We start from the raw sequence: 27232 nt of genomic DNA on the forward strand, positions 1-27232 counted from the left end.
TCAGTGGGTCTACACTCTGGGGGATATGCCTATCCTCAATAATCATCTTTACTGACAAGTGTTTGCACATAACTGTTTCGCCATTTTGGTGACAACGTAGAAAATGAAGAAACAAAAGAAAGGATACATGAAATTATAGAAAATAGAATTTATAATGTGTAAAATATTCAGTGCTTTTATAAAGTTGCGCTGTACAGTTTGTGAAAACATCCAAATGTGCCTTGGATGACACCTTTTAGCTGCTGCGGTTTGTGGATTTCTCTGCTTTCGGTTTTATCTTTAGTAACCCAAAGGTTTTGGGGTTGAGATCAGGTGAATCGGATCCTTTCCTTCTCTATATTATCTGTCCTCATCGTTGTGGTTCAAGTTCATGCTCGTTTTAATTTATTTCTAGGACTGTGCAGGCTCTCTTAGGTGTATTCCAGTTAAGTGTGATCTGGCCTTCCTGTTCTTGATTGTACCCTGTGGTTTACACCTTGTAAACACCTCTGTTTTCACATTCAGAAGCTTTTTTCTGATAATGGTACGTCGCTCTTGACGCAGATGCTGTGAAGTTGTTTATTTTAACCAAAGAAAGTATTCTGCCATCATCCACTTTTGCATTCTTCAGTGGTCTTCTAGGTCCTTTGGTGTTGTTCAGCTTCCTTGTGCAAGGTAAACTGAACAACCAGCTGTTTGTATACTATTTGTTAAATTTCCAATATCCTTGCTTATTTTGCTAAATGAGCTGTATTTGGATTTGCAGTGGAGGAATATATAAAATAAAGAAATGACCTGTTTTGTAAATATTCTTATGACTCTGCTTCATTGTACATACTCTGTGTTCCACATTGTAATGAATCTAATGCTCTTTGGCCGCTTATGATATATTTTTAGAACTGTTATGTTATAATTGTTTCAGTTTCTGTTGTTTTCTTGGCCAGATCTCGTTTGAATTTTTTTCTTTTTGCCAAATAAGATTTTATAATATCTGTATATATAAAGATACATATAAGGGAAACTGGCAAAAACATAAACAAAACAAAAAACTGATTGCAGTTTCTACCTCGTGACAGTGAAGTGATAGCTTTCAAGTTTCAGATATATTTGGCAGTATATAGGTCAGCAATTTACAGCAGATTAAACTCCAGGTTTTGGCGGAGTTCAATCACGGAAAATAGGAAGATCAAAGCTCCTTCTCTTTCCATTTGCTCATTTCTCAGTAAAGCGACACTGAGTCTGCGCGCTGCGCCTCGGCGCTTCCCATTACGTAATTGACGTCGCTTGTCACAATCCAGGAAGTGGTTAGATCGTTCTTGTTTGTGTCCCTGGCTTGCTGTTCCCATCTGTTTTTTCTGATTTAATAAAGCGCTTTCACGGGCCGAAATGGCGACGTTTATTTCAGTCCCGTTGAAAAAATCGTCCGAAGTGGATCTGGTGAAACCGCTGTCGAAATTCGTAACGTCTACTTACCCGGCGAGCGAGGATCAGGGAGAGTATCTCCGCGCCGTGGAGGAGCTCAACAAGCTCCGCAAGAGCGCGCTGGGAAGGCCGCTAGACAAACACGAGAGCTCCCTGGAGATTTTACTCAGGTAAAAAACAAACCACTGTTTCATAACACGTGAACCGCCTGCTGTGTAACTAACGCCAACTGTTCGGACGGCTGTCTCACCTGTGGCGTTGATTTAGCTCGGCCATCGCCGCACCCAGCGGGGTTAGCTTTGAGCTGCTAACACCGAGCTAAGATGCTAGGAGGACGCTCTCGGGGAAATAACTGAGTCATTTGTTACTCCTGCCAAGTTTCCCTGCGGGGGGGAATACAGGCGGGATGTGCTGGCTGGTTTAACCGAACTGTCAGTTGCTTGTGAGGGTAAATTGGGCATGGAAAGCCGACCTGGTTCACACTTATAGCTATGGCCTTTACGCTAAAGTGGCTTAAAGAAAACTATACCTTGTCTAGATTTAGCTTAGACACTGAATTTGAACTTTCTGAATGTGAGAAAAGAACCTGAGTTGTAAGAAACAAACTTATACTTAAAACACAGACACCTGTCGCAAATGCCTGGAGAAGGAAGCCTTCAGTGTGAGTGTTAGCAATAGCAAAATGCAGCTTAATCACGTCTAACTGGCAGTTTTGACGCGTTTGTCAGCACTAACAGAGGCTGTGTTGGTGAGAAAAGCCTCAGTATGTGTCTGCTCATCTACAGATGCAAAAACAAAAGGGAGAGAGTCCAGACCGTGCCTTTTCCTGTCAGCCAGAAGTTGCTGATGTCACTGAGATCTCCATAAAGCTGAGCATAAATGGTGTCACTGTGTTAAGTGCTTTGCATAGAGGAAGTTGGTAGGATAGATGTGATATATTTTTGTGAAACAAAGTCCCTCTGTGTCCTTGTCACCTGTATGTTGTTAACTGGTGCCTTTCCTCCCGTGTAACTACACTTACTTATAATTGTTAAATGAGGCATGGCACTAATGAGGGATGAGAGAGATGTGGCACTCAAATAATCCTGAACCCCAGGCTGTGGTGGGGGAGAGGGAGATTAGATTTTCCAGGGAGAGGGATAAATGTGTTTATAAACTTCAATTTGGGGGACAAAATCAGCTTAATATTTGTGACTTTTCTTAAACTTAACGGGTTATTATATACCTGCAGCCTATGTGTTCTTATGACCGCTGAGATTAAAGTTAACTTCCAAAATAAGGGCACAAAAGTATATTAGTGGGTTAGTTTCAGTGTAGCCTTTCTTCTGCAATGAATATATCTTGAACAGGCCTGTTTCTTATTCCTGGGTGACATACAGGTACGGACTTTGTCCTTTTTAATGTGACTCGTGATTTATTTAATGCATAGAGTCTGCTCACATTACCTTAGTAAGTGTCCAGGTATGCAGATTTGTGATCCCAACCTTTTGTTGTTGTGTAGGTATATTGAAGTTTGTGTTTGTTTATTTTAAGATTTTGATTTTAAATAACTGACTGGGAATAATTGATCTAAAGTCAGCCCAGTTATTTTTTTCTGTCCTGTCTCTCTAAAAACATGTGAACAAATTTCCTTACTGTGTAAGCGCTAGTTTATGCTCTTTTGTTTGCTTGTGTTTTCTGAGGGAAATATTAATAGAAGCCAATTTAAAAATAATTCTGTCTGAAAAAGATTAGTTTAACCAACAGATTATTATATTAACTTACAGACTTTTGTGTGTGATGTGGGACCTGTGGGTTAGTAGCAGTCTGCTCAGGACCGATCAGAAGCATGCTGAAACTGATTAAGCCGCCATCACTGAATGTTAGCATTGTGTCACTATGGTGACCATTGTTTGCGTAGGAACCTTTCTTTCTCTCTCAAGCTAACCAGGTGGCACGCCTCGGCTCACCTTTCCGCTGCTCAGGTGTGTGTGTGTGCGTGTGCGTGCGTGTGTGTGTGTGTGTGTGAGAGAGAGAGAGAGACAGAGGGAGAGAGAGAATAGGAAACAAACTTTGTATGCAGTTTGTTCTGTTTTGAACACCAGTGTGTGTTTACTGATGGGTTTTGAGTTCAGGAGAGAAATGTTGAAGGATCGGTAAAAGGGATTCCCTGATGTCATACCTCAGAATAGACTGCTCACACATCACAGGCGCTGATACTGATAGGACAAAGAGCCGAGGTGTGTATGTGCGTGTGTGTGTTGTTGTTTCCTGAGTCATTGTCAGATGACTCTGAAATGGCTGAGCTTCCTCACACCACAGATGTCATAACATTCTCTACCTCTATACAGCTGGTTCATTTCAATTTTGTTTCAAAGTCTCTTCATTACTTTTTTCCTAACTTACCATGAGTTGAAGTCCCTTTGAGTACTTTTTAGAGAAATGTTATTTCTGGATTTAGATATAAACAAAATCAAAGTTTCAATCTGTGGTGTTTCATCACTCTCTGCAGATATTATGATCAGCTGTGTGCCGTCGAGCCCAAGTTCCCCTTTTCTGAAAACCAGGTAAATGATTGAGCTGCAGCACGCATGACCGTGTGTTAGTTACAGAGCCGAAGCACTTAAACACAAAGCCTCTTCCTGTTTCTGCAGCTCTGCTTAACCTTCACATGGAAGGATGCCTTTGATAAAGGATCGCTGTTTGGCGGCTCCGTCAAGCTCGGTAAGTTTGGCTTTTTCAACACGTATTTTTACCTCCGTAAGAACACATGCATGTCATTGTGTGTATAACAGTTGGCTGTAAAAGGAGGAAATTATATCACATTAATTCCTGTAAATTTAAAACTCTGCCCCTGAGGTACGTAGTTGTTGTTCTGTCTTTTATTCCTCCTGTCTCTTTATGTTTTCATCTCTTTCTTTCACATGCACAGACATGAAACACACCCAGTGAGAAACAATTATTTTTAATTCAATGCACATACGAAACAGGCCCAACAAGATGTCATATGGAGTTAGAAAGATTTCATAAAGAAGTATGTGGTGCTGACATGTGTTTCTTGTGTAACAGAGCAAGGGGAAATCACATGCACACACAGTTACTCATACGTCATATTGATCAGCTGGAGTTCTCAACCATTGGATTGTTTCTGTTTCTGTTAATTTGGAGGAATGATGTTTGTGTAAATCCGTGCAAACAGCTGTTTCAACAACCTGAAACAATATTCAGTGGGGAAAAAATCTGATGTCACGTTGTCCTCTCTGTGAGTTTTCTCACCCGTGCAGCGCAAGAAGAGACAGAGAATCCTGACAAAAACAAAAGCAGTGACGTAGTCACAAATAACAAGCACTGACAACTTTCCAATATTGTCAGTGCTTGTTATCTCAACTTCGCTGTCTCTAAATATCTCTCAGAACTATGTAATGAGCAAACCTCTCAGCTGGGATGGGAAATCCCCAGCTCAGTGCAGCTACACACACCTAGGGGTGCGACCTGACCAATGATATTTTCCCTCTTTGTGATGCTGGCCACTTAAAGCTTGTGGCGATAACGTCATGTGACTGTGATCAATCAACAGTTTGTTATAAGCGTAGCAGTGTTTTTTATCAGAAGTTTAATAATTTACAAACTTACTGTAAATGACTATTTATCTATTTGCACTGTGACTAAACCACAATAATTCAAAGAACAAACACGGTTTGACATGTTGGAGATAAAAATTTATAGAAATCAATCAAATAAAAGCATGTTGATCTAGAACTTTTGAAATTTTAGGAAAAGTAACATTTTACATAGTAATAAAGGAAAATTGTGGCCGTGTTTTTGTATGCTGCGTCACATTTGGTTAGTGGAAAATCTCAACTATGTTGTGGAACTGAGAGTGAGCCCTTCTTGTGCCTTTGTGTTGCAGCTCTGGCCAGTTTGGGCTATGAGAAGACGTGTGTGTTGTTCAACGTGGCAGCTCTGGCCAGTCAGATCGCCTCAGAGCAGAATCTGGATAATGACGAGGGACTGAAGACCTCTGCCAAATACTATCAGGTGGGTGTACTACCACACAGTAACATACAGTATACTATCACTGTTAAAACTTAGATAATATTTAGTTATCCTTAAACAAAACCTAAACCCGGAGCCCACCATAATAGATAGATAATTTATACCTTTGTCTCTCATAAAACAGTTCACTCAAGGTGTCTTTTACAAAAAATATGGAGAAATATTCAACTTTTGTGTTTGTTTTTCTGTTGTTTTTTGTTTGTTTGTTTACTTTAACTGAGTCGATTCTTCTTGTGTCTGAAATTTAGAAAAGGGGTAAAATTTCCAGGATTCAAATGTTTGTGCAAACGTTCTCCAGAGAGTAGATGCACCGAGTGTTTCTCTCCTCTGTTTCGGTTGCCTGTGTGTTTGAAGCCAGGAAATGTTCAAAGCTCTTTGTAGCACCTTTATGATCCATCCTGTTACAGCTGTTTTGGGTTTACTCTGCTGTACGTCTATTTTTGTCCTCTTTGTCAGAAATTTATCAGGATGAACTTCATAAAGTTTAGCCCCATCTTTCTAAGGTTTCGAGGAATTGAAGTGAAATGCATCAGTCTGACTTTTTCCACTGATGATAGTAAATATTTGCATTGATCTGCTTCCCCAGAAGGATGAAAAGCTTCAGAAAGAGTAGGCCTGCAGAGGGTTTAACCAGACAAACAAACAAAATGCAAATCTGACATGTTTCACTCCAGGCTCGAGACCCGAGTGTGACAGAAACAGGCGGGACTTGCAAATTTGTATTTTTATTTCTTTTCTAACATGTGACGCTCTTATCAAACATGTGACCTGATGGTGCCGCTATCTATGATCTGTGTGATCTCCTGCACATTGATGATGCATTTGAGGCCCGTGGAGCTGGCTGAAAGCCACAGTTAGCTGTGTTTTGGGGAAAAATCTTCTTTTAGTTTTGGATTGGATTCATTTTTTTCCTCTTGGTGTCTTCCTTTAGCTGGCCAGCGGGGCGTTTGGCCACATCAAGGACACGGTGCTGTCTGCTCTGAACAGGGAGCCCACCATGGACATCTCCCCTGAGACTGTAGGCACCCTGAGCCTCATCATGCTGGCCCAGGCCCAGGAGGTCTTCTTTCTTAAAGCCACTTCAGGTACCAAAGCCCTCACCCTGAAGACATGACTGAGCCTTTCAGTGCATTTTGATGATCATTTATTTAAAACACAGATTCTATTTTAAGCCCCTTTGAATACTTTTTAAAAGTGCATGACGCTTCTACTGCTTAAGAGTTTTACTCTTTGGGCCATCTTGCAAGTTAACATTTTCACAGAAGCTTATGTTACAAATAAAATGAAGTATTGTACTTTAATTAATTATGTATCATCTTTAATTACCCACTTAAGCAGTTTTTTTTTTTTTTTTGGTCTCAAGATTAATTTCCAGTGCTGATGGGAGCAGTTTAGGTCCCAGTTACTCTCAGCTTCTGTCCCCATTCTGTCTGCACAGTTTGTGTGTTGGAGTTTTAAAGATTACATTATAAAATAGGTTCTTATATAAAAAAACAAAAACTCATCTGCTGAGAAGTTGTGTAATTTTGTTGTAGATTACTTTTCTAACATGTATTGCTGTGATGTTTTAATGCAGTGGAAGCAGTCAGCTCTGAAAACCACTCAGAGAACCACTTTAGAGTTTGACCAAAGCAACCAACCAGCATCATTATCAATAACATTGGGTCTATTTTACTGGATATACCGAGAAAAAATACTTCCCATCAAATTATGTTAAAGTAAATCTCATAAAATGGAAAAAAGCATCACAAGCGCACTCCAAGTTTCTAAAATTGGTGAAGAATTTGGTGATAATTTGAAAAAAAAAAAACCCTCATAAAATAAATAAATAATGGAAGTGGGAATTGGTTCTTTGGTCCATCCTTTCCTGGGACTGTCAGACTACCCGGCGTTAGTGTTCCAGGGTTAATGTGTGATTTTGAGTAAAGCAGCTTCTTATCTGGAGTCTTTTCACGTGTTTGTCTTTGCCTGGTGCATCCTTTTAAAAGGCTCTTGTTCACCATGTAGATAAGATGAAAGACGCTGTCATCGCTAAGCTGGCCAATCAGGCGGCAGACTTCTACGGAGATGCCTTCAAGCAGTGCCAGTATAAGGACAACCTCCCCAAGGTATATGAAGAACACACGCACACACACAAAGTTACACATTAACCACGAGATGGAAAGCCACACATCCACGGTCAGCCATGTGCTCGGTGGGGTGCAGACATGCAGAGCGTGGACTCTTAATGCTTTAGAGTGTGTCTGGTTGTGTGTATTGTTTTGTGTTTATGTGGGAAATATACTCGGGTTGTGGGACTGTCCCATTCACACCCTTTCTGTTCTCATTTTTCTGTTTCCATCCTGTTTTCACTGCGACTGGTTGATTAATACTCAACTACATATTGACCTGTGTTCTTTCTGATTGGTTTCTCTCAATTTAATCAAAGACATCTTAAAGTAGTTACTAACAATTTAAATGATGCAACCACACATAGACACACACACTAACAGAGGTCCACGCTGCACGTTTAATATTTTGGAGTTAAGCAGATCTTTCTCAAAACAGAGAAAAGGGCAGCTGTTATAAGTTATAACTGAAGTATTTAAATGTGGGAATTTCCACATGTCTAAATGTAACAGCTGTGACGTGTTAGAAATGATGATGTTTGATATAAACTGTACAAATGTAAATTATAGCTCATTGAAAAATATTTTTTCTTACAATAAAAACGCAAAATTCTCCATCTGCATATCTTAAAGCTGAAAGGATTTATCAATCAATTTGTCAGCCAACAAAAAACATAATCTGTTAATATTTCGTTAGTTAATTGTATAAAACGAGACTTGCTTTCAGCTTCTACTGAGATTTTATTTCTCCATATTTTATTGTTGATAAATAAAAATCTTTAGATGTCTCTGATAGGACAAATCTGGGACTATTTAAAAGTCACTAATTATGCCTCGCTCTTGTGACGAGGAAATAAAGTGTGACGAGAAAGTAGCTTCATATATGCTGTTACAGCAGTTTGTCCTCATAGCTACGTTCACCTAAAAGTCCAGAGGATATGGGGACGTAAAGTTTCTGGGTTGGGAGAAAAAAGGAGCAGAATAAAGATTTTTAAAAATAATTATTATTAATTAAACTAAGAGACAGACGAGTCATGATCACCATCAAAAGAAGGAACATAACAAAACCGAGTAAGTTAAACCCTCCTCTCCCTCTGAGCTAAAACACAAAGTCACTGCACTGCAAGGACAACTGCGCTCCCCTCCCTGACCTACCTGTCCTAATTGCTGACTGTGGCTAGCTGCCAAGGTCAGTAGCTAAAGTACGCCAAAGGAGAAAACACCTACTGGACGAAAATCACTCCGACCCCGCTGAGCCGTAACACTCATATTAAACATGGCCAGAGATTTGAAAAATGAGGACATGATTCAGGATTCAGACAGCTCAGTCATGCTTAATATGTGAGCACAGCTGTCCCACTCACCTGCTGATAAAACCTTCTGTTTGCAAGGGGCAGCCAATCAGGAGGAAGTTGACTTAACTCTTTCCCTCAGTCGCCTCAGTATATATTAGTAGTAGGAGCTGTATTGCAGATGTAAACAAACAAAGTCCAAACCTAAAAGTTTGAAAATTTACCAGGTAATAATAAATAAATTTTTAAAAAGCTGGACAGTGGACCCATTCTAGGTTTTAATGGTCCAGCTTGATTTCAGACTAACTGTTTAAGATAAATGTATCATTGTGTTTACACACACACACACACACACACACACACACACACACACACACACACACCTGATTTTAGGATGTTTGATGAAGCAGCTTTTTCTGGAAGGTTAAAACACTCATGGCCTGTTCTGTTTTTCTCTCTCGTTGTCTTCCTTTCTTTCTGCATCCCTCGCCGTGGTGCTGGCGTTTGCCCTGGTTGTGTCTGTGCGCGCGCGCTTGTGTTGTGTTTGCACGCCTCTCTGTCACCCCTGTTTGTCACTGGCTTCTGTGATTTTTATTTATTTTTGTATTTATTTAATTTTATTAATTTTTTTTTACCTCGCTGATGTGCGCCTGCCATCTTATGGTTTGCGTTGCCACTGTGCGTGTATGTGCGTGTGTTTTTATATATGTCTGCATGCCTGCGTGTTGCTCTGTGGTTGCTGCTCCCTCGTCAGTATTTTTATTTTCAGGAAGTGCTTCCGGTGCTTGCGGCTAAGCACTGCATCATGCAAGCCAACGCCGAGCTGCATCAGAGCGTCCTGGCCAAGCAGAAGAAGAGGTTCGGGGAGGAGATTGCTCGTCTGCAGGTACACAGGTCTCCCCTCGCTTTACAGCCCTTTAGAAAAACAAAAAATTGTTGTCTCCACAACTTTTCCTCCCTTATTTGATCAATCCAGCATGCAGCAGAGCTGGTTAAGACTGTGGCGTCTCGTTACGACGAGTACGTGAGCGTTAAGGATCTGACAGACAAGATCAACCGATCCCTCACAGCAGCTAAGAAAGACAACGACTTTATCTACCACGACCGGGTGCCTGAAGTCAAAGACCTCGAGCAAATCGGCAAAGCAGCGCTGGTCAAACCAACCGCCATCACACCCCCACTCAGTCAGAAATTTTCAGGTACGAACCGCGGACACACCTCCATACTGAGAAATAATCTGATAAAACTAAAAGAAACTGTGCTGAGAATGATGCTCAGCTGACTCTTTATATGATCTGAAAACTGATTTATTTATTTTTTTTGTTTAAAACCATTTGCCTGTCTCGATCTTTTCACTTAAGACTTGTTTGAGAAGATGGTTCCCATGGCCGTGCAGCAGTCCATGAGCATTTACAGCCAGAGGAAGGCCGAGACTGTTAACAGACTGGTGGGAACCATGAGGGAGGCGACTAATCTCTGCAACGGGTATGCTGTGCTGTGTCTGTAAAGCTATATGCTCACATGAGCTCCAGCTCTGAGCGATTCTCCGCCATCACATGTGAGGCTTTATGCGAGAACCTGAATTATCAGCCAGTTTGCTACTGCAAACAAGGTTTATGATATTAAAGAAAGCCTCATCACTTTGGGGCAATGATTGTGGCAGTAATTTTAAAGCCTCCATCTAAATGAAATATGAGAGTTGCTGCTCCTCCTGGAGTATTGGTGAGATTTGAGTGAATGAGATTGAGTTTGTCCTTGATATGACTGACTGTGAGCCTCGGTGACTGCTCAGTGGATTTGAATTCTTACTAGTTTGTGCACTTTCTTTCTGACTTTAATACAAGAACCTGTGAACTGTGATGGATCACAGGATGAGCCGGATGAGCTATTATGTTGATGTTCTGGTTTTCATTGAAAACTGCATATATAGACTCACGGGTGAAGCGGGTCTTTTTTCCCCATAAGTAACTTTTACTGCGCACACAAAACAAACAAAAAAAGAAAAAACACATCCAATATGGCTTCTGCAACGTGATCAACGTGGCTTCTCCAATCAGAGCCAGCCATTCAGTTTCTTCCACTTATCCAAGTCAGGGTTGCTGGAGCCTATCTCAGCTACCGTAGGGCGAGAGGACCCTGGATCTTTTTGCTGTGAGACAACACCACCATACTTGCCTTTCCCCTATCCACCAGAGCACCATAAGAAATTCTAATTCATGTTATGGGTGTGTAAAAAGTACAATTACCTACATCTTTACCACACACAGCGAAAGGAAACGTCTAGGATAGTACACAATGTACGGTTTAGATACGGTGGTGCTAACAAAAAGACAGGAGGCGGAGCTGGAGATGCTGAGAGTGAGCAAGATCTGGAGACAAAGTCAGGCAGAAGGAGAAGAGGAAGACCACAGAAGGTTCATGGATGTAGTGAAGGAGAACAGAGGAGGATGCTGGGAATGGGTGAGATGGGGACGACAACTAAAGGGAGCAGCTAAAAGAAGGCGGCCTACAAACTACTATGAATGAGAGTGTGACGACACGATTGGCTCGTGTGTTAAAGATGGTGACGATTCAAAGATTTCTATTCGGGATTCTGCCTGTCATGTCTCTCTCAAAGTTCGCATGACATCACATCAGGCCCGTGTGAGAATAGAGCAGTATTTTGGAGAAGCAGTGGTGACCATGTGTCCTGATGCAGGAGTATTTCTTGGAAGATGTCCTGCTCTGTAACGTAAAAAGAACGACTTCACCATCCGAGTTTATGTGGAAACTCTCATACGAGTTGCTGTTTGTGTAAACCACTCTGTGTCTTCCTGTTAACATGTCAGTAAGTGCTTCTGTAAATAAATTTAATAATTCATAACATGAGGGAGCATCAGGTACCATTAATGTGTCGATAAAAGCACTCGTGTCGTCAGTGCGGCGCTCTCAGCACATCGTTTGAAGATCTTTATTAGAAATTTGAGCCAACGACGTCAACACGAGTGCATTGTCATTAAATTAAAGCAGTAAAATGAAAATATTTACTTTAACTCGTTTTCGCCAAGTAAACTTTGTAAAAGCTGTTTTTAATGAGCTCCGTGCTGACGAGCTACAAATCAATGTTCAAGCAGCCGTAATAACTGACAGATGATGCGTTTCTCCATCAGGGTGTTGGCGTCTCTAAACCTGCCAGCTGCTCTGGAGGATCTGTCAGGAGACTCCATCCCACAATCCATTGCTGAGAAGGCCAGGAACGTCGTGCAGCACGGAGGACTGCAGAGCATCGAGCAGCTCATCAAAGACCTGCCCGAGCTGTTGACCCGCAACAGAGAGATCCTGGATGAGGTCGGTGACGCGAGCAGACACGTGCCCTCTGACCTTCCTGCTCGCAGCGACCCCAAAATCTGTTTAACAAAGCAAAGAAGCCGCTTTTAGAACAACAGGCTGCAAACAGCTTGTTCGTCATATGGCTTTGCTTTCTTCAAAACGTAGCATATGAATCCTGGCTTGGACGCCGCGAATGTTGGAGTTTTCTACCACCATTATTACCAGAAGAGCGTATTAATGCTAAAAAAACCTCTTAATCGTTCCTAGTGGCGGAAATCCCAGATCCGCATCATCACAGGAATCTAATCCACTGATCGTTGGGCCAAGGACTGTCTGTCCACCGGCTTCCGCCAACCCATTTTTTAAACATCATGCTGACAAACAAATAAACAGATGGGAGGGAAAACATAAAGCACAATCTGCCTCCAAGTTTGTTGGCAGAGTTGAAAAGTCCAAACTGAAATGCCCTAATTTTCCTAAAAAGTAGTCATTAATGAGACTAGAAGGAGGTAAAAAAAAAAAAGATGAAAATACAATTGAGCTCGCCAAAAAATGACTATTATTTGAGATTTTAATTTTTTATATATTGAGTTTTTATTTTTAATTAAATAAAAAAACTGAAACTGCAGTTTAACGTTCATGTTGAGTGATCATTAAAAAGTACACGAGGCAAACAAATGTGGACGAGCAAAGTTTATAATCACTGATGTAATAATCGCTGCTTCGTGTGTCTCAAGTGTGGCAGTTTCTGAAAACACATGCCACAATGACAGGATCTCACCAGCTGTATAAGCAATTTTTCCGTATCCTGACATTATAATAACAATAATAAGAATATCCAAATAGTCTAACAGATTCCTCATGTGTCATCAGGACCTCCCCAACATGATACATATTCAAACCCGTTTGAAAAGCCACCTTTAGAATCGGTTCTGATTACTTTTTTGTATCATTTCTTACTCAGGTTTCCTCATTTTATGTGTCTTTAAACTCTGTTATCTTATGCTGGTGTTATGTCCTCTCATTATTTTAGATGTACAGCACTTTTGTGCTAATCGATGTGTATCAGTGGTGTTTTTGTCCTCTCAGCGTCTTTGTGTTCTCGTCCTTTAGTCTCTGAAGATGCTGGACAATGAAGAGACGACCGACAACGAGCTGAGGACCAAGTTCAGCCAGCGCTGGAGCAGAACTCCCTCTGGTGACCTCTACAAGCCCCTTCGAAGCGGTATGCCAAGGAAGATTGTTGCTCTCATTTGTTGTTGGTGTTGGGCGCTTTTTAAAAAAAAATTATTTATTGGGGCCATTACACACTGAGCGCGCTGCAAAAGAACAACAGGAAATTCCTAATTTATTGGACACAAACTTGTCGTGCAAGTTTATGCGCTGTAAAAGGCCCTCTCTTAGTCCCTCTAATCCTCTCCCTACACAGAGGGCGCTAACTTCCGCAACATCTTGGACAAGGCAGTGCAGGCCGACCAGGTGGTGAGGGACCGCTACAACACCCACTGTGACATGATCGCCCTGCTGTGTAAACCAGAGAACGAGCTCAACGCCGCCATCCCCTCTGCCAACCCGACCAAGACACTACAGGGCAGCGAGGTCTGTCTGACATCTTTACATCTTTGTTTGTGAGCTTAAATATTGGGAATGTGCTTTTTTTTTTTTAATGTGTGTGTCCCATAAACGTCAACTCCTGCTGCACAGAAACCCCCGGTGGACATTGTGTTCCTTATGGCCCTTTACCTCCTCCCCTCACTGCCTCCCTTTTTCTTTTTTTTTCTTTTTTTTTTTTTGCTGATACTGCGTTGTGTTTCACTGGGGAGCTCAAATAACTAAGCAAGCAGAACTGAAAGAACTGCACCTCTCTCCAGCTGCTGGACTCACTGTAACGAGGGTGAGAGGTTAATGTCGGACTGTGGAAAAGTCATGTGTCTACCTTCCCCTGTAGGTAGTGAACGTGCTGCGCTCTCTGCTCGCTCAGCTGGAGGAGGTAAAGAAAGAGAGGGAGACTATCGAGGGAGAGATCAAGTCCGTGACCTTTGACATGTCCACCACCTTCCTGACGGCGCTGGCTCAGGACGGAGCAATCAATGAGGAGCAGCTGTCGCTGGGCCAGCTCGACCAGCTGTACGGCAGCTACAACCAGCGAGTGCAGGCCAGCCTCCGCACACAGGAAGAGCTGCTGGGGAAAGTTCAGGTACAGGCGGCTTTGGTGGGAAGTGTGCGGCTTTTGTGTGTTTATTGCTTAAATTGGGTCAGAATTCCCTCACGGGAATGATGCTTTAACTGTATCGGATTAAAAGAATGTATAGATGGACATAAAGTGCATACATAATAAAAGGAGTCGGAGGTTAACCGTCCTCTCGACCTGCGATCTGCTTCCAGACGTCCCACCAGGAGTTCAGCAGCCTGAAGCAGTCCAACGCAGACTCCAACCAGAGGGAGGAGGTCCTCAAGAAGCTGGCCTCGGCCCACGACAGCTACATGGAGATCAGCAACAACCTGCGCGAGGGCACCAAGGTACGTGCTCAGCAGAACAGCGGGACCAGCCGTGCCGCAGCGATGCATATCTTTTGTCAGATGTGCTCTACTTTTGTGCGTCCCAAACCGGGTTAGTTATTTTTGTCCCCGTTTGTTTCTCCCCGCTCAGTTCTACAACGACCTGACAGAAATCCTGCTCAAGTTCCAGAACAAATGCAGCGACATCGTTTTTGCCCGTAAGACGGAGCGCGATGAACTCCTCAAGTACGTACCCGCACGGTCATTCCAAGCTGGCCAAGAAGGAAGAGTGTTTTTGCAGGCGGTGCTTTGGGTTCTGTTTTATTTTATTTGTGATGTTCGATTTTTGCTCTCAGGGACCTGCAGCAGAGTATCGCTCGAGAGCCCAGCGCTCCAGCCTTCAACGTTCCCGCCTATCAGAGCACTCCCGCTGCCCCCTCCGGCCCCGCCGCCCCGGCTCCTGGACCGACCCCTGCACCCAGAACAGTTTTTGTAAGCGGATACTCAGCCCAACATTGAATATTATCAACATCTGTCAGTGGTGTGCTCATCTTTCTGTTCTCTCCCTCTACGTCTTCCAGCCTGTGCAGCCTCAACAACCCGAGTCAAAGCCCCAGCCCCCAGCCAGGCCACCTCCACCAAGCGTGATCCCTCAGGCAGCCTCCACCACACCCGCCAGCTCACAACCTGCTGCCGCTCCCACTAACAACCCACCACCCATGGCACCCCAGGCCCAGGGACCACCTTACCCCACCTACCAAGGCTACCCTGGGTCAGTTTTCAAATCTGTCCTCTCTGGGGTTTTTTTTGTTTTTTGTTTTTTTTTTCAGTGGATTTCTCAGATCTGAGCACCTCATTTGGTCCTTAAAGTGACAAAAAAACTGCTGCAGGTTGACCAGTTCGCATTCTCATTGGTCGGAGAGTCTCTGCTGCTACTTTTTATAAGAAGAAAACGTGACAGGAACAGATTTCTGGCTTCAGTGAAGCAAATAATTTGAGAAAAAAAAAAAAAAAGATGAAAAGCTGCAGCTACAGGTTGAAGATAAAGTGCATGAAATATCTTCTCAGTAAACATGGAGCAATTAAAAATCTATAGATGGTCTTTAATTTTACCAGCTGCAAATGCCATTAAACCCAAACTCAGTTCTAGCTCTGTATACTGATGCTAGAAGAGGGCGTTACTTGCTTCATTATAACTTTTAAATGAAGTCTGCAACCTTTGACTCTGAAGTGTTTTGATTATACAATGTTTGAAGTTTGTCTCGTCTGTTGTCTTTTCCCTGCAGGTACTACCAGATGCCTATGGGCTACAATCCTTATGCTTACGGCCAGTACAACATGCCCAACATGCCCAACATGCCCTACGTGCCCTACCAGACTCCGGGTCAGGGAGGATACCCAGGAACTGCTCCAGCAGGACAGCCCTACCCAGGCTACCCCCAACAACCCCCTCAGCAACAGCCCTACTACCCTCAGCAATAACTCCCCTCTTCATCCCCGTATTCCTCACATGTTAACACCAAATTTAAAAAAAAAACAAAACAAACAAACATCCCCAGCAATAACACTTCAATCCCATGGGCTCCTCCACTCGTCTTACACTTTTTCTTGTCCTGACAGCAGCTGTGTGAAGGTGGAGCTGCTGAAAAGCCTTTAACACTTTTCTGTAATTCATCTTTCTTTTTGTTAAGCGCATGTTTTTCTGGATCCTGGCAGCACTTTTCCCTAAAACTGTTTCAGCTTTCATCAGTGCACTAACACCTCCTCCTCCTCCTCTTTATTTTTTTATGTACTCATTTTCTAAAAGTTTTGTTGATTAAATTAAACCCTTAACCTCTTTCCGATGATAACTGACTCTTTGACTGAGGTGGACTGCTGTAACAACACTCATCGAGGCGCACAGAGCGGCTCTTCATTTCCTCGCTGGAGACTGCATCTGTATCGACTCAATCAAATCTCCCAGCGCATCTATATTAACTATATTACTATTTTTGTAATGAATACTGATGCTTCTCTGATGTATAAATCTATAAAAAAAAACAACAACAGAAAAACGAATGGCCGGTAGGTTTTCTAATGTAGATGACTGTTTTTGTTTCTCTTTCACTCTTTCCTCTCGCTCTCTCACCCCGGGAATGTGGGTTTATTTCCGTGTTACAATCAAGAGGCTGTACAAGTGGGAGAAATGGCTCTGCTATATAAATATATGTATAAATAAGACTCTGTATGTGATTAACCGAGACACTCTGTGTGCGCCACTCCTGCTCTTTGTGTTTTTGTTTTTATCCATCACCTTTGAGATTAAAAACAACAGCAGCTAGACACCATTTGTTTGTCTTTATGTGTTTTAGATGTCTTTTATTTATTGATTTCTTTTTTTTTTCCTCTCCTTAAACTGTGGAGGTTTGTAAAGCAGCCAGAAGAGGGCAGTCCTGCAGTTCACAGAGGAGGGGGAGGGGTGTGTGTGTGTGTGTGTGAAGCAGCACTACCTGCCGTTGTTGTTTCTGTCAGCCAATCAGAGATTGACTTGTCCCATCCAACTAATCGGATGCTTTTTGACCCCCGAGCACTGGGGGCAGATCCCATTTAGATGACATGCAAATTACGTTCCAGTGAGGTCGTGAACTCATCCAATCATATTTCCCCGCAGGTGATTTCTCCATAGACAGATTTCATCCCGAGATATTTATTCAGTGTCAGGAGACGCTAATGATTTCGCATATCTCCTCCCCGTGTGCGCGCGCGCGTGTTTGTGTGTGTGTCAGGGAGGCAGATGGCAGCGCAGTGTGATGTCTGGAAGGATGCATGGAGATGTTGGCAGAGAGCTGCTGGTCCCCTGCCTACATCCATCACTCCACCTCTCTCTCCATTTTCTCCTCTCTTCTGTCTAATCTGTCTTCTCGGGTTCCTACCACCACAACTCTTTAAAAAAAAAAAAAAAAAAACTCACCATATTTCACTTAAGTTTCCCTCTGTGCTCTTCCCATCCTTTGTTTTCCTTCTTATCAGATTTTTTTTTGCTTTGCTCTTAAGCGTTTTCTCTTTTTCTAAATAATTATTATTTTTGTACACCACCTGGCATTTCCTCGCTCCCCTGGCTCATCTGTTTTTGCTTACCATTCGTCTGTCCTTGCTGTCCGAGCTGCGAATCGCTGGCAGTGAGTTATCTACACCGGTCAGTATCTCCTGGCTCATAAACGTCTCATAAGATTACGTCAGTGTGCGCGCTCGCGCTGTGGAGTGAGACTCACAAGGAAACACAGTTTTAATCAGATCTAACAGCTCGCATCTCCTACTGGAAGTGACACAACACATACACACTGCCATGTTTTTCTCTCTGTGTATATCTATACAGCATGGCTCTGCCGCCGCTGCTGCCAAAGCCAATTGTAGCTCTGGATGTGTTTATCAAAGGTGTCTGTGCGTCTCTGCCGTTTAATTTTAACAAGGCGTTCTCCACCGGAGGAGTGTCATATTTTAATTGGTCTGAAACAGAATAAAGGCAGCGAACAGAGCACTGCAGTGACAGGTATTAATTACCTTCTGCCTAATGGCTCCCAAACTCCGCACTCAGCCATATTGGTGTTCACACTATTCTTACTCCCCCACTCTTCTCTCTCTCTTTCTCTCATCGCTTTGCTCTCCTCCTCACCATGTGTTTGTCGGTAATAAGGCTGAACCGAGGCTTTTCTTTGGCTATGATGTTGATAATTACAAAGAAATACTCGATTAGAGGACTTGCTGCGCAGAGATACCCAAACGGGGGATTTGGGGCAATTTTTCATTTGTCCTAGGGTTTATGTAAAGAGTGTTTCAGTCGCTCGTTTAATAAAATAATGGAATATAGAGCTGAAGCTCGTACACTAACCAGCCACTTACCAGGCATACTTATTCAACTCGGCAGCAGCTCGGAGCGTTTAGGCACGAAGGCACGGACACGACGACCTGCTGGAGTTCAAACCGAGCTTCAGAATGAGGAAGGAAAAGGGATTAAGGGACTCTGAACGTGGCTGCTGCTATACTGGGATTTTGCCACACAAGCATCTCTAGGGTTTATGGAAAGGGTGTCAAACATAAGGCCCAGGCGCCAAAATAGGCTCAGCAAGGACTCCAACCTGCCTCAATGGACTGCTTTGAAAAATGTTAAGGAGGGCATAATTATTATATAAAAAACACGATAAAGACCAGCCTTATGTCCTTTTATACTACACCAAAGTAATTACCAGATAAACATTTAAATGACAGTGAAAAATCAGGAACTTTTCTATCAACCATATCTAGAGATAGAAATATATACAGTGCTGTGCAAAAGTTTTAGGCACCTGTGGAAAAAAATGCTGTAAACAAAGAACACTTTCAGAAATATAAATGACTGTTTATTGGCCCCAAATAAAAATATTCTGCAGCAGGACAACAAACTCAAACACACAGCCAAAGTCATTAGGAACTATCTTCAGCGTAAAGAAGAACAAGAAGTACTGGAAGTGATGGTATGGCCCCACAGAGCCCTGATCTCAACATCATCGCGTGTGTCTTGGATTAGATGAAGAGACAGAAGGATGCTACATCCACCGAAGATCTGTGGTTAGTTCTTCAAGATGTTTTGAACAACCTACCAACCGATTTCTTTCAAAAACAGTGTGCAAGTGTACCTAGAAGAATTGATGCTATTTTGAAGGCAAAGGGTGGTCACACCAAATATTGACTACATTTCTCTTTTGTTCATTCACTGCATTTTGTTGATTGGTGAAAATAAATGATTAACACTTCCATTTTGGAAAGCATTGTTTGTTTACAGCATTTTTTCCTCACCTGCCTAATGAGTGTGAGTTCACAGTGACTGTGTCAAGCTCTAAAAACTGTCCAACATGGAAAAAATCCCAAAAATGTAACAAAATTGGATGTTTGCTTGGAAGTTCCCCTGAGATAAAGATCTACACAAATTAGACCAGACTGACATTAGAACCACACGCAAGCTTTAGGCATTCATCACAATATACAAAATCAGCAGCAAGGGTTTCTCAGTAAAAACACCTGCATGCTTCCTGCAGCACATTTTTTTATGTGCTTCTAAATTTAGCAGCAGGAATGTTGACACAACGGTCCTTTTCCTTTTAACTGGTTTACCTCCACACGCTGCAAGGAAAAACATTTTTATGTCTTGGATAAATGGCAAAATAACACACAGAATTCTTCCGGCAACACTTTCCTTTGGAATTTTTGACCTGCTTGCTCAGTTCCTCGTGGGAAAAGTTTATCAGGATGGGACTTTTCAGTCACTTCGGCGCTCTCAAATCTCATCAATGACTGATCGCCTTTGCTGCCTGTCTACAATATGGTCAATACTGGCCATATCTGTCACTGCCTGTGTGCTGTGTTCTATGTGCTCTATATTCAGAGACTAGGTATTGTGTTGTGTTGAACCATTTGTTGTAATATTTTTAAAAAATGTAACAAAAACTTCCATTCATCCATTTTCTTCTGCTTATGCAGGGTCGGGTTGTGGGGGCAGTAGCCTAAGCAGAGAAGTCCAGACCTTGCCACCTCCCCTTGCTTGTCCGGGGGAACCCCGAGGTGTTCCCAGGCCAGCCGAGAGATATAATCTCGCCATAGGGACTTGGCCAGAACACCTCGCCCAGGAGGCATCCTTGTCAGATGCACCTTAACTGGCTCCTTTTGATGTGGAGGAATAGTGGCTCTACTCTAAGCGAGAGGCAATCTTGTTCTTTCTGTCACTACCCAGAGCTCCTGATCATAGGTGAGAGTAAGTACGTAGATCCACTGGTAAATTGGGAGCTTTGCTCTATAAAGTTAATAGAGATTAAAACATACATGGGCGAACCCTCCTTGTAGTTTAAACAGGACTGATGCTGGAAGTTCTCAGGTGTTTTGTTAATGAGGGTCTACCTGTGTGAACTTTTAACCTCTGCCTGTGATTGGTTCAGGTTGTCTGTTTGTTAGAGTGATTCCAAAGGTTTTCATGGAGGACTTTTTATTATTATTATTAATCCTTTACTCGCTGTGTGATCAGGGAAAAATGGACAATAGCGGACTTTTGTCTTCCCAAGAAAGCACCACAAACTAAAAATCCAGTGTAGGTATGCGGTCTTGTATTGTGATTGTAATTGAATAAGTTTTGCTGTGACGGCCCCTCTTTAGTGTGCAGACACCCTGGCTATCATTCAGCGTTCCTCCTTCGGCTCACTTTCTTTGAGGAGAGTGCGAGAAGCTCTAAAAGGAAAAGGCACAGTGCTAAAATCTCATTTATGGTGTTAATTTGATCAGCTATCTGTCAGCTCACAAGTTGCCAGTATCAGTGCCTGTGCATTGCCTGATAATTTTGCCTCTACTAAAGCAGCTCTGGCCCTGCTATGTGCGATATTTTTTTTTTTTCCCATAGAAGCGAGATGCCTGAAATAGCTCTGATTGACAGGTATAGAGACACAGTTACTATAACAACTACCTCCTGGCTCTCATGAGCACTTCTCTTCCTCTCAACCACCACCGCCATCATCCCTCCCCCCTCACCTCTTCTCTTTTCATTTTCTTTTACCACCTCTCCTTTTTTCCCCCCCCCCCCCCTCCCCAATCTTCCTCTCGCCACCCTCCCCCCTCCACTATGTGCATGTGTGGGTGTAGAGGGAAGAGATTATGAAAAAAAAAAGATGAACTCCACTGCAATATTTCCTTCACATGGAGATGTTTGTGTTGCAAGATAGAGGCCTGGCACCAGCTATTGGATCTAACCTGTGTGGGTGAGGGTAGGCGAGAGTGGGAAGATGAAACATGCTTATACAACACGGGCAAATAAGCCTTTTATATTCTTTTCGTGTTTCCTTTTCGGTGCCTGTTCCTCTGTCAGGTTGAGCCGCTCTGCTTGTATAATCAAGTCAGTCCAGCGTGCTCTGTGTTCCTGCATGCGGTATATATGTGTGTGTGTGTGTCGGTGGGTCTGTTTGCATGCGTGCACGCAATTTGTGTCAGCGAGCGGCACAGTGAGGCCACCCGATATGATGAGTGAATTTCAAGCATGATAGGATCTAGTGGGACTGCCAACGGAGAGCGCACAGAGAAAGTAGGTGTGTGTGTGTGTGTGTGTGTGTGTGTGTGTGTGCGCACTGCTGGGAAGAAGACGGACGTCATTGCTACCACCTGCTTCTGTGGGACAAAGGCCAGACGCATACACAGACATTTGCATATGCAGACAGCCAAGCAGAGGTCAAACCAATCTCTTAACATAGCATTAATGATATGATTTACTTAGCCCCCACATCCAACCACCTCCACCCACTTGCCCCCCCCCCCCCTCCCACCCTGTCTTCACCCTCCCTCCCCCAGCCCCCTGTCCCTGCCTCTCCTTTCATCTCCCCGTCTCTGAGTCATCACACAGGGTGAGAGGTCTGAGGAAAACAAGCTGCCAGAGTTGGACATGCCATAACAATGCAGCACCTGTCAGTGCATGTGTGTGTGTGTGTGTGTGTGTGTGTGTGTGTGTGTGTGTGTGTGTGTGTGTGTGTGTGTGTGTGAGTACATGTGCATGCTGCTGTCTCAGAGCGTCTGTCATCAGGAGAAGGCAGGGAACATTTCCAAGTGCTACTGTAAATACAAAGACACTGTGCCCTGTCTGTGCGTGTGTGTTTGTGTGTTTGTGTGTGTGTCTGCGTGCGCGTGTGTTCTCACCGCTGTGGCTTTCTCCAGAAGTTGCTCTGTCGCCCTATTGATTGGCTGTCTCACTTTGTGGCAGGAAATGAGACGGCGGCTCTCACTCAGCACCTGTGTGACCCCCCCACCCATCCACAGAGAGCTCCTCTAATGATCTGAGCTCAGCTGCCTGGGTCTTGCACTGCAACCGCTTCCTCACCGGCTCACGGGCTCAGACCTGATCAGTGGCGCACCCATCAGCGTCTCACACTCGTGCACACATCAGACAGGTACTCCTGAAAAATATGTGTGTGCGCGTTTCAAATAATGAGAGCACCTGTAGAGGTCTCTCCTCTCCTCTGCAGAAGTTGATGATTTGGAAGAAGTGAGCTGTGCATCAGGTTGTGCTTTTGTGCGGATCCATTGCACTGAACTGACCGGCTGAACTGATGTAAACTCGTGCTGATGCTGTCAGCTCGGTGGCAAATTTGAGCCGATTTTTCTGCAGCGTTGACACGAAGGCGAATAATTCAGAATTAATTAGGCTATGACACACAAGAGGAAGGGGGGGTGGGGGTGCAGCCCATAATAAGACATTTAAAACAGGATGGGATCTGGTATCCAAGTGCAGGGTATCCATAGAGACCGTTGCTATGGCGGAGAGAAATCTCACCTCATTAGGAACAAATATAAATAGCCTTGCGACTCAGCTTATGGTCATGATGGCCACGGATGAAAGAACAGGCTCTGAGGCTCCCGGGTCAGCAATGCAGGCTGGAGAGTTAAGTGGAAGACAGAGAGATGGATAAAGGGAGTAATTCAGAGAATGAGAAGGAAGGAAGATGGTTCATAAAGGGGAGAGAATAGATTGGGTGCCTCATGGTGGGAGGCAAAGAAAGGGAGGAGGAGGAGGTGGAAGGGAAGAAGACAGATGCGTAAAAAAATGGAGACAGAAAGCAAGTTTGTCAGTAGCATCTGAGGAAAATCTCCCAAAGGTCAACCTGTTTGCTTGTTTCTATCCTCAGGAAGCTTTTAAAAAAAAAGCCAAATAAGTAAAATCTGCATTCACATCCAGTGAACTTTGGATTTAAATAAAAGTACAAGACAATCCAGATACAAAGTGCAAAAGAAAGCGTGACTAAAATAGCATAATGAGACGGTGTGAGGGACTTTTTTTCTTCTTCTCTTCTCAGCAACACATGAGCGATGGAGGAGGGGAGGAGGTGGGAGTCGTGGGAGGAAAAGTTGGGAGTGGGAGAGAGGTTGACAGCCGAGAGTCGAGGAGACTGATGGCAGCAAAGTGAAAAGTGGAGACGTCCTAGCACAGATTGCATCAACAGGTCTGAGCCCCTCCAGGTATGCTGCAGTGCGCCGCAGTGTTACTACAGTATTGACTCATCCCTGAACGTCCGGAGATTCTCTGCGTGGACTTCATGCTTCTCACTTCCTGTGTTTTACTTTCTCTTTCGCTTCTTTTGCAGCCTGCGGTCTCATGCTGTCTGCATGCATGCGTGCAGAAAGCATGTGTGTGTGTGTGTGTGTGTGTGATTTAAGTGCATATCCATTGTGTTTTGTCATCAAGCCTCAGTTAGCAGCTGAAAGTCTGCTTAGTGGCATGAGACCAATGTGCTTCCTCTGCGTCCCTGACCTGTGTAAAATCCACCCGCTCATTATTCGTTCACATCAGATATCCAACTGTGTCCCCCCCCCTTGTTTGTAATCATAATTATTGCACTGTAAGTGCATCCCACCCCACCCCACGCCCTCCACATATCTGCCGTTTCATGCTTAATTGCTTTCAAACCTTTTCAAAATGTGCCAGATTATATTAAATCTTGCGGCAAAAATCAGCAGAGATCCATCTGCATGGTGAATGCCATCGCACCGCTTGAGTAAATTTAGCAAATTTCAAGCAAACTGATGGGTCAATTAAGGCAGGAGAAGCAGAGAGAGAGAGAGAAAGAGACTCCCTCCTCTAAGATGCAAATAAACCTTAAAAGCTCGTCGCGGCTTCCTGTTCTTCAAAGCTAAATGGTTTTTCCTCTGCCTTTTGTTGTGAACAGTGTGTTTTCAACTCGGGAACAAAGGTGTCTGCGACTGAAAGATGAAAACTGCGACAGCTGATGAAGATGGTACAGAGTTCAGACGCACGTTTGTGTGGGCCGTCTAATTGAGGGGATTGTTTGATTCCTCTCCCCTCTGTGTTTCTCTCTCTGAAGGCCTGTCAAACTCGCACTCGGCGGAAGAAGAAGGAAAAAGAAAGAAAGAAGAAGAAAACACAACAACGCGTATGGAAGGACCGGAGGAGCAGAGGAGGGAACGAGAGTGGCGATGGAAAGACGGCATTTAGGAAGAAAAAAGGAGGGAGTTTACGCCCACCGCCTGAAGAGATGAGAAGACAGGCAGAAGAGGAGGGGAGGGGGGTGAATGTGTGGAGGAAGCAGCAGTGTGAGTGTGTGTGAGTGTGTGTGAGTGCCATAGCCCATCAGCCTGTCAAACATCCGTTACAGACCGCAAACCCACACAGCCATTGTGCTGCTGAGGTCTGTCACTTAACAGGTGCACCTTCTTCACCCTCACACATCGTCTTATGATACAATATATACGTATTTGCGTCCGTGTGTGTGTGTAAAGGTGTGCGTGTGTAGGTGGCCACATTTACGCAAGTTTGAGCTTCGTTCACTGAGCTCAGCCCATCCTGGATGATTTCCGTGTAAGCGGTGATCCACAGTGAGTCACGCTCATTGATCAGAAAATAATAATAATAATAAAAAAACAGCCGGGTGGATTCTTCTCCCGAGCTCCTTCTCCTCTCCCTCTCTGCCCAACCCACGTTTGAACCCTCATTGTTCCTCGCCGTGCTCACAGTTTTATAATTCTGACTGCTGACGCACCGCATCTAAATTCATCACCCACTTACCCAAAGGTGTTACAGCATTGATTTCAGCACTTTTTAGTGTTTTTTGGGTTTGCTTTTTTTTTTTTTCTTACCTCAAATACCCTCAGAAATAGGTACAGTTTAGATCAGAGGATATTACATAACAGAGAGAACACAGGAGCCCCCTTTAAATAAGGTTAATGTTCTTCTTCTCTGTTGTGTGTGGGCGATAAAAAGCAGCATGTGATATCTCTAATTAGAATACTCGATCATTGTGAAATCGGCGAATCGCACCCCTGAAACCTCCAAACCTGTAATCCATATGCTCGGATATATTTGCAGTCTCCTCTTATGATGCACGTCAGGCGTCCTACCAATGAGAATAGTCATATCTGTGTTACTAATGTGAACCCTGTTGTGATGCAGAATAGTGAGTCTTGCTATTTAAAAAAATGCAACCTTTTCAGAGGACCTCTTGTCACTTTTTACCATTTGAGATGAGAAAATGATCTATGTAGGCATGCATTGGTTGTTATAGTTAGAATGTTTACATATGCACAGCTATGTTGGGTCACTTTCTCTGCAACACAAAAACTTCCAGGTTTCATGTGATGTCTTATCCATAATTTAAGGGATCTGTCTGTCCATCTCAGCAGCCATTCATCCCGTCCACTTTAAACTTGACAGGTGTGTTACCAGGTACCTGAGTGAGAACACTGCTGAAGTTTGAGTTGGTTTGGATGAGCAGGCCTCAGATTTTTTTTGGCCTGAGGTTGTTTTCTGACACAGTTTTCTGACACAGACCTCATACACTGAGGCTTGTTATGTGTTGACGTTCTCTGAAACCTCCTAACAAACCTCTTAATCAAAAGGTTTAACCAACAAGATAACATCTCAAACCCTCAGAACCACAAACTGAACCTATATTTAAGTTTAACTCTAAATCCGACCTTCAATTAAGTGTTTAAAAAAGTATTAGATTCTCAGCCTGATGATCTGAACCTTGAATTGATTTTCTTGTGACAAATGTCTTCTATTACTCACTGCTGCTCTCGGGAAAGCTGCTTCCCACACTCTGCCTATTCTCCAACATCGCACACACATTCTGAGAGTCCTTATCTGCTTATTAAGTGATAACATAGGATCCCTGTTTCCAGGCGTCTACTGTGTTGACCTCAACACCTCAAAGAGCATCAGTGGCCATTCTCGGCCTCTCCGTCTTCTCTATTAGCGCTGTTTATGTGCAGCACGTCTTTAAGCAAAGTTTTTTTGTATGTTTTTTTACGGTATAAGTAGAGCCCCGGGGCTCGCAGTGTCCCAGACACAAAATATTTGGACACGTCAGAAGAGAAACTTGTACTTGAACAATTTAAACCTTGTCCAACATTTTTCCTTTCTAAGGCGTTTACATTAGCTTAACAATAGCTCCTGTAGCTAGCCAGCAGTTAGCAGATCTTTATAGGTCAACTAACCCTCCACACATCACTACTGTTTAGTTGTTTATATCCAAAGTTACAGCAGAGCTGTCCGTTTTAGTTTTTTAAACATACTGCAATCAGCACATGGTTTATCATCTTTAGATGGAAACTAGCTAGCTAACTTCCTGCTAACATCAAACTCAGCTAAACCTTGTAAATGCTCATTTTCACAGATGCCTGGATGTTTAAACCTTTTTAAAATAGCCAGACTGATTATTTTACCGGAGTTTAAAGAATGTGGACCATTTATAACTTTCAGCATTGCCTCAGTTTTTGTTACTTTTGAGAAGTGAAGGAACGATTAGCATTAGAAACGCTAATGTCAGACTTAACAAGCAGATAGCTGTTGTCTTTGCAAAAACCACACCTTTGTGATCGCTCACAGAGTGTACGAATGAAAAGCGAAGTCTGTGCAGAACTGCATTCATTCTCATGACCAGCAAGGGACGAGCTCTCTGCTTTCAAAGAGATCTGTTTGTGTTAAAGACTATGGTCAAATTACCCTCTTGACTCCTGCTCTCAGCAAACACTTTATAAGTATGCATTGTTTCTCAGCCGGATCCACCAGTGTGATGGCAGGACTGAGGGACT

General features: G+C 43.3%; 1 protein-coding gene and 1 long non-coding RNA gene across 3 annotated transcripts; both read left to right on the forward strand.

The window, feature by feature from the left end:
• Positions 1–1251: 1251 nt before the first annotated feature.
• On the forward strand, positions 1252–16971 carry LOC120726726 (programmed cell death 6 interacting protein). 2 transcript variants are annotated; one of them, XM_040020599.1, is made up of 18 exons: positions 1252–1571; positions 3893–3947; positions 4035–4104; positions 5291–5418; positions 6368–6521; positions 7444–7544; positions 9591–9722; positions 9813–10035; positions 10198–10321; positions 11986–12163; positions 13259–13370; positions 13575–13744; positions 14094–14342; positions 14531–14665; positions 14796–14890; positions 15001–15136; positions 15226–15416; positions 15931–16971. In XM_040020599.1, exons 1-18 carry the CDS (start codon positions 1366–1368, stop codon positions 16124–16126), a joined length of 2655 nt encoding a protein of 884 aa, XP_039876533.1. In that variant the 5' UTR covers positions 1252–1365; the 3' UTR covers positions 16127–16971. The 2 variants fall into 2 exon arrangements, with proteins under 2 accessions (XP_039876533.1, XP_039876534.1); XM_040020600.1 differs by having other exon boundaries at positions 9606–9722.
• A 6232-nt stretch (positions 16972–23203) lies between these two features.
• On the forward strand, positions 23204–25789 carry LOC120727271. Its single transcript, XR_005694474.1, has 3 exons — positions 23204–23641; positions 24349–24417; positions 24505–25789. It is a non-coding gene; the product is annotated as an uncharacterized LOC120727271 (long non-coding RNA).
• Positions 25790–27232: the final 1443 nt, after the last annotated feature.

This window comes from Simochromis diagramma, unplaced genomic scaffold (assembly GCF_900408965.1).
Source record: "Simochromis diagramma unplaced genomic scaffold, fSimDia1.1 OVJJ01000753.1, whole genome shotgun sequence".
NCBI classification, from domain to species: domain Eukaryota; kingdom Metazoa; phylum Chordata; class Actinopteri; order Cichliformes; family Cichlidae; genus Simochromis; species Simochromis diagramma.

Coding starts and splice junctions, on each gene's coding strand:
- LOC120726726 (XM_040020599.1), top strand. CDS start 1,366: ATGGCGACGTTTATTTCAGTCCCGTTGAAAAAATCGTCCGAAGTGGAT. Junction 13,371..13,574: donor CTACAAGCCCCTTCGAAGCG/GTATGCCAAGGA, acceptor CTCCCTACACAG/AGGGCGCTAACTTCCGCAAC. Junction 13,745..14,093: donor AGACACTACAGGGCAGCGAG/GTCTGTCTGACA, acceptor CTTCCCCTGTAG/GTAGTGAACGTGCTGCGCTC.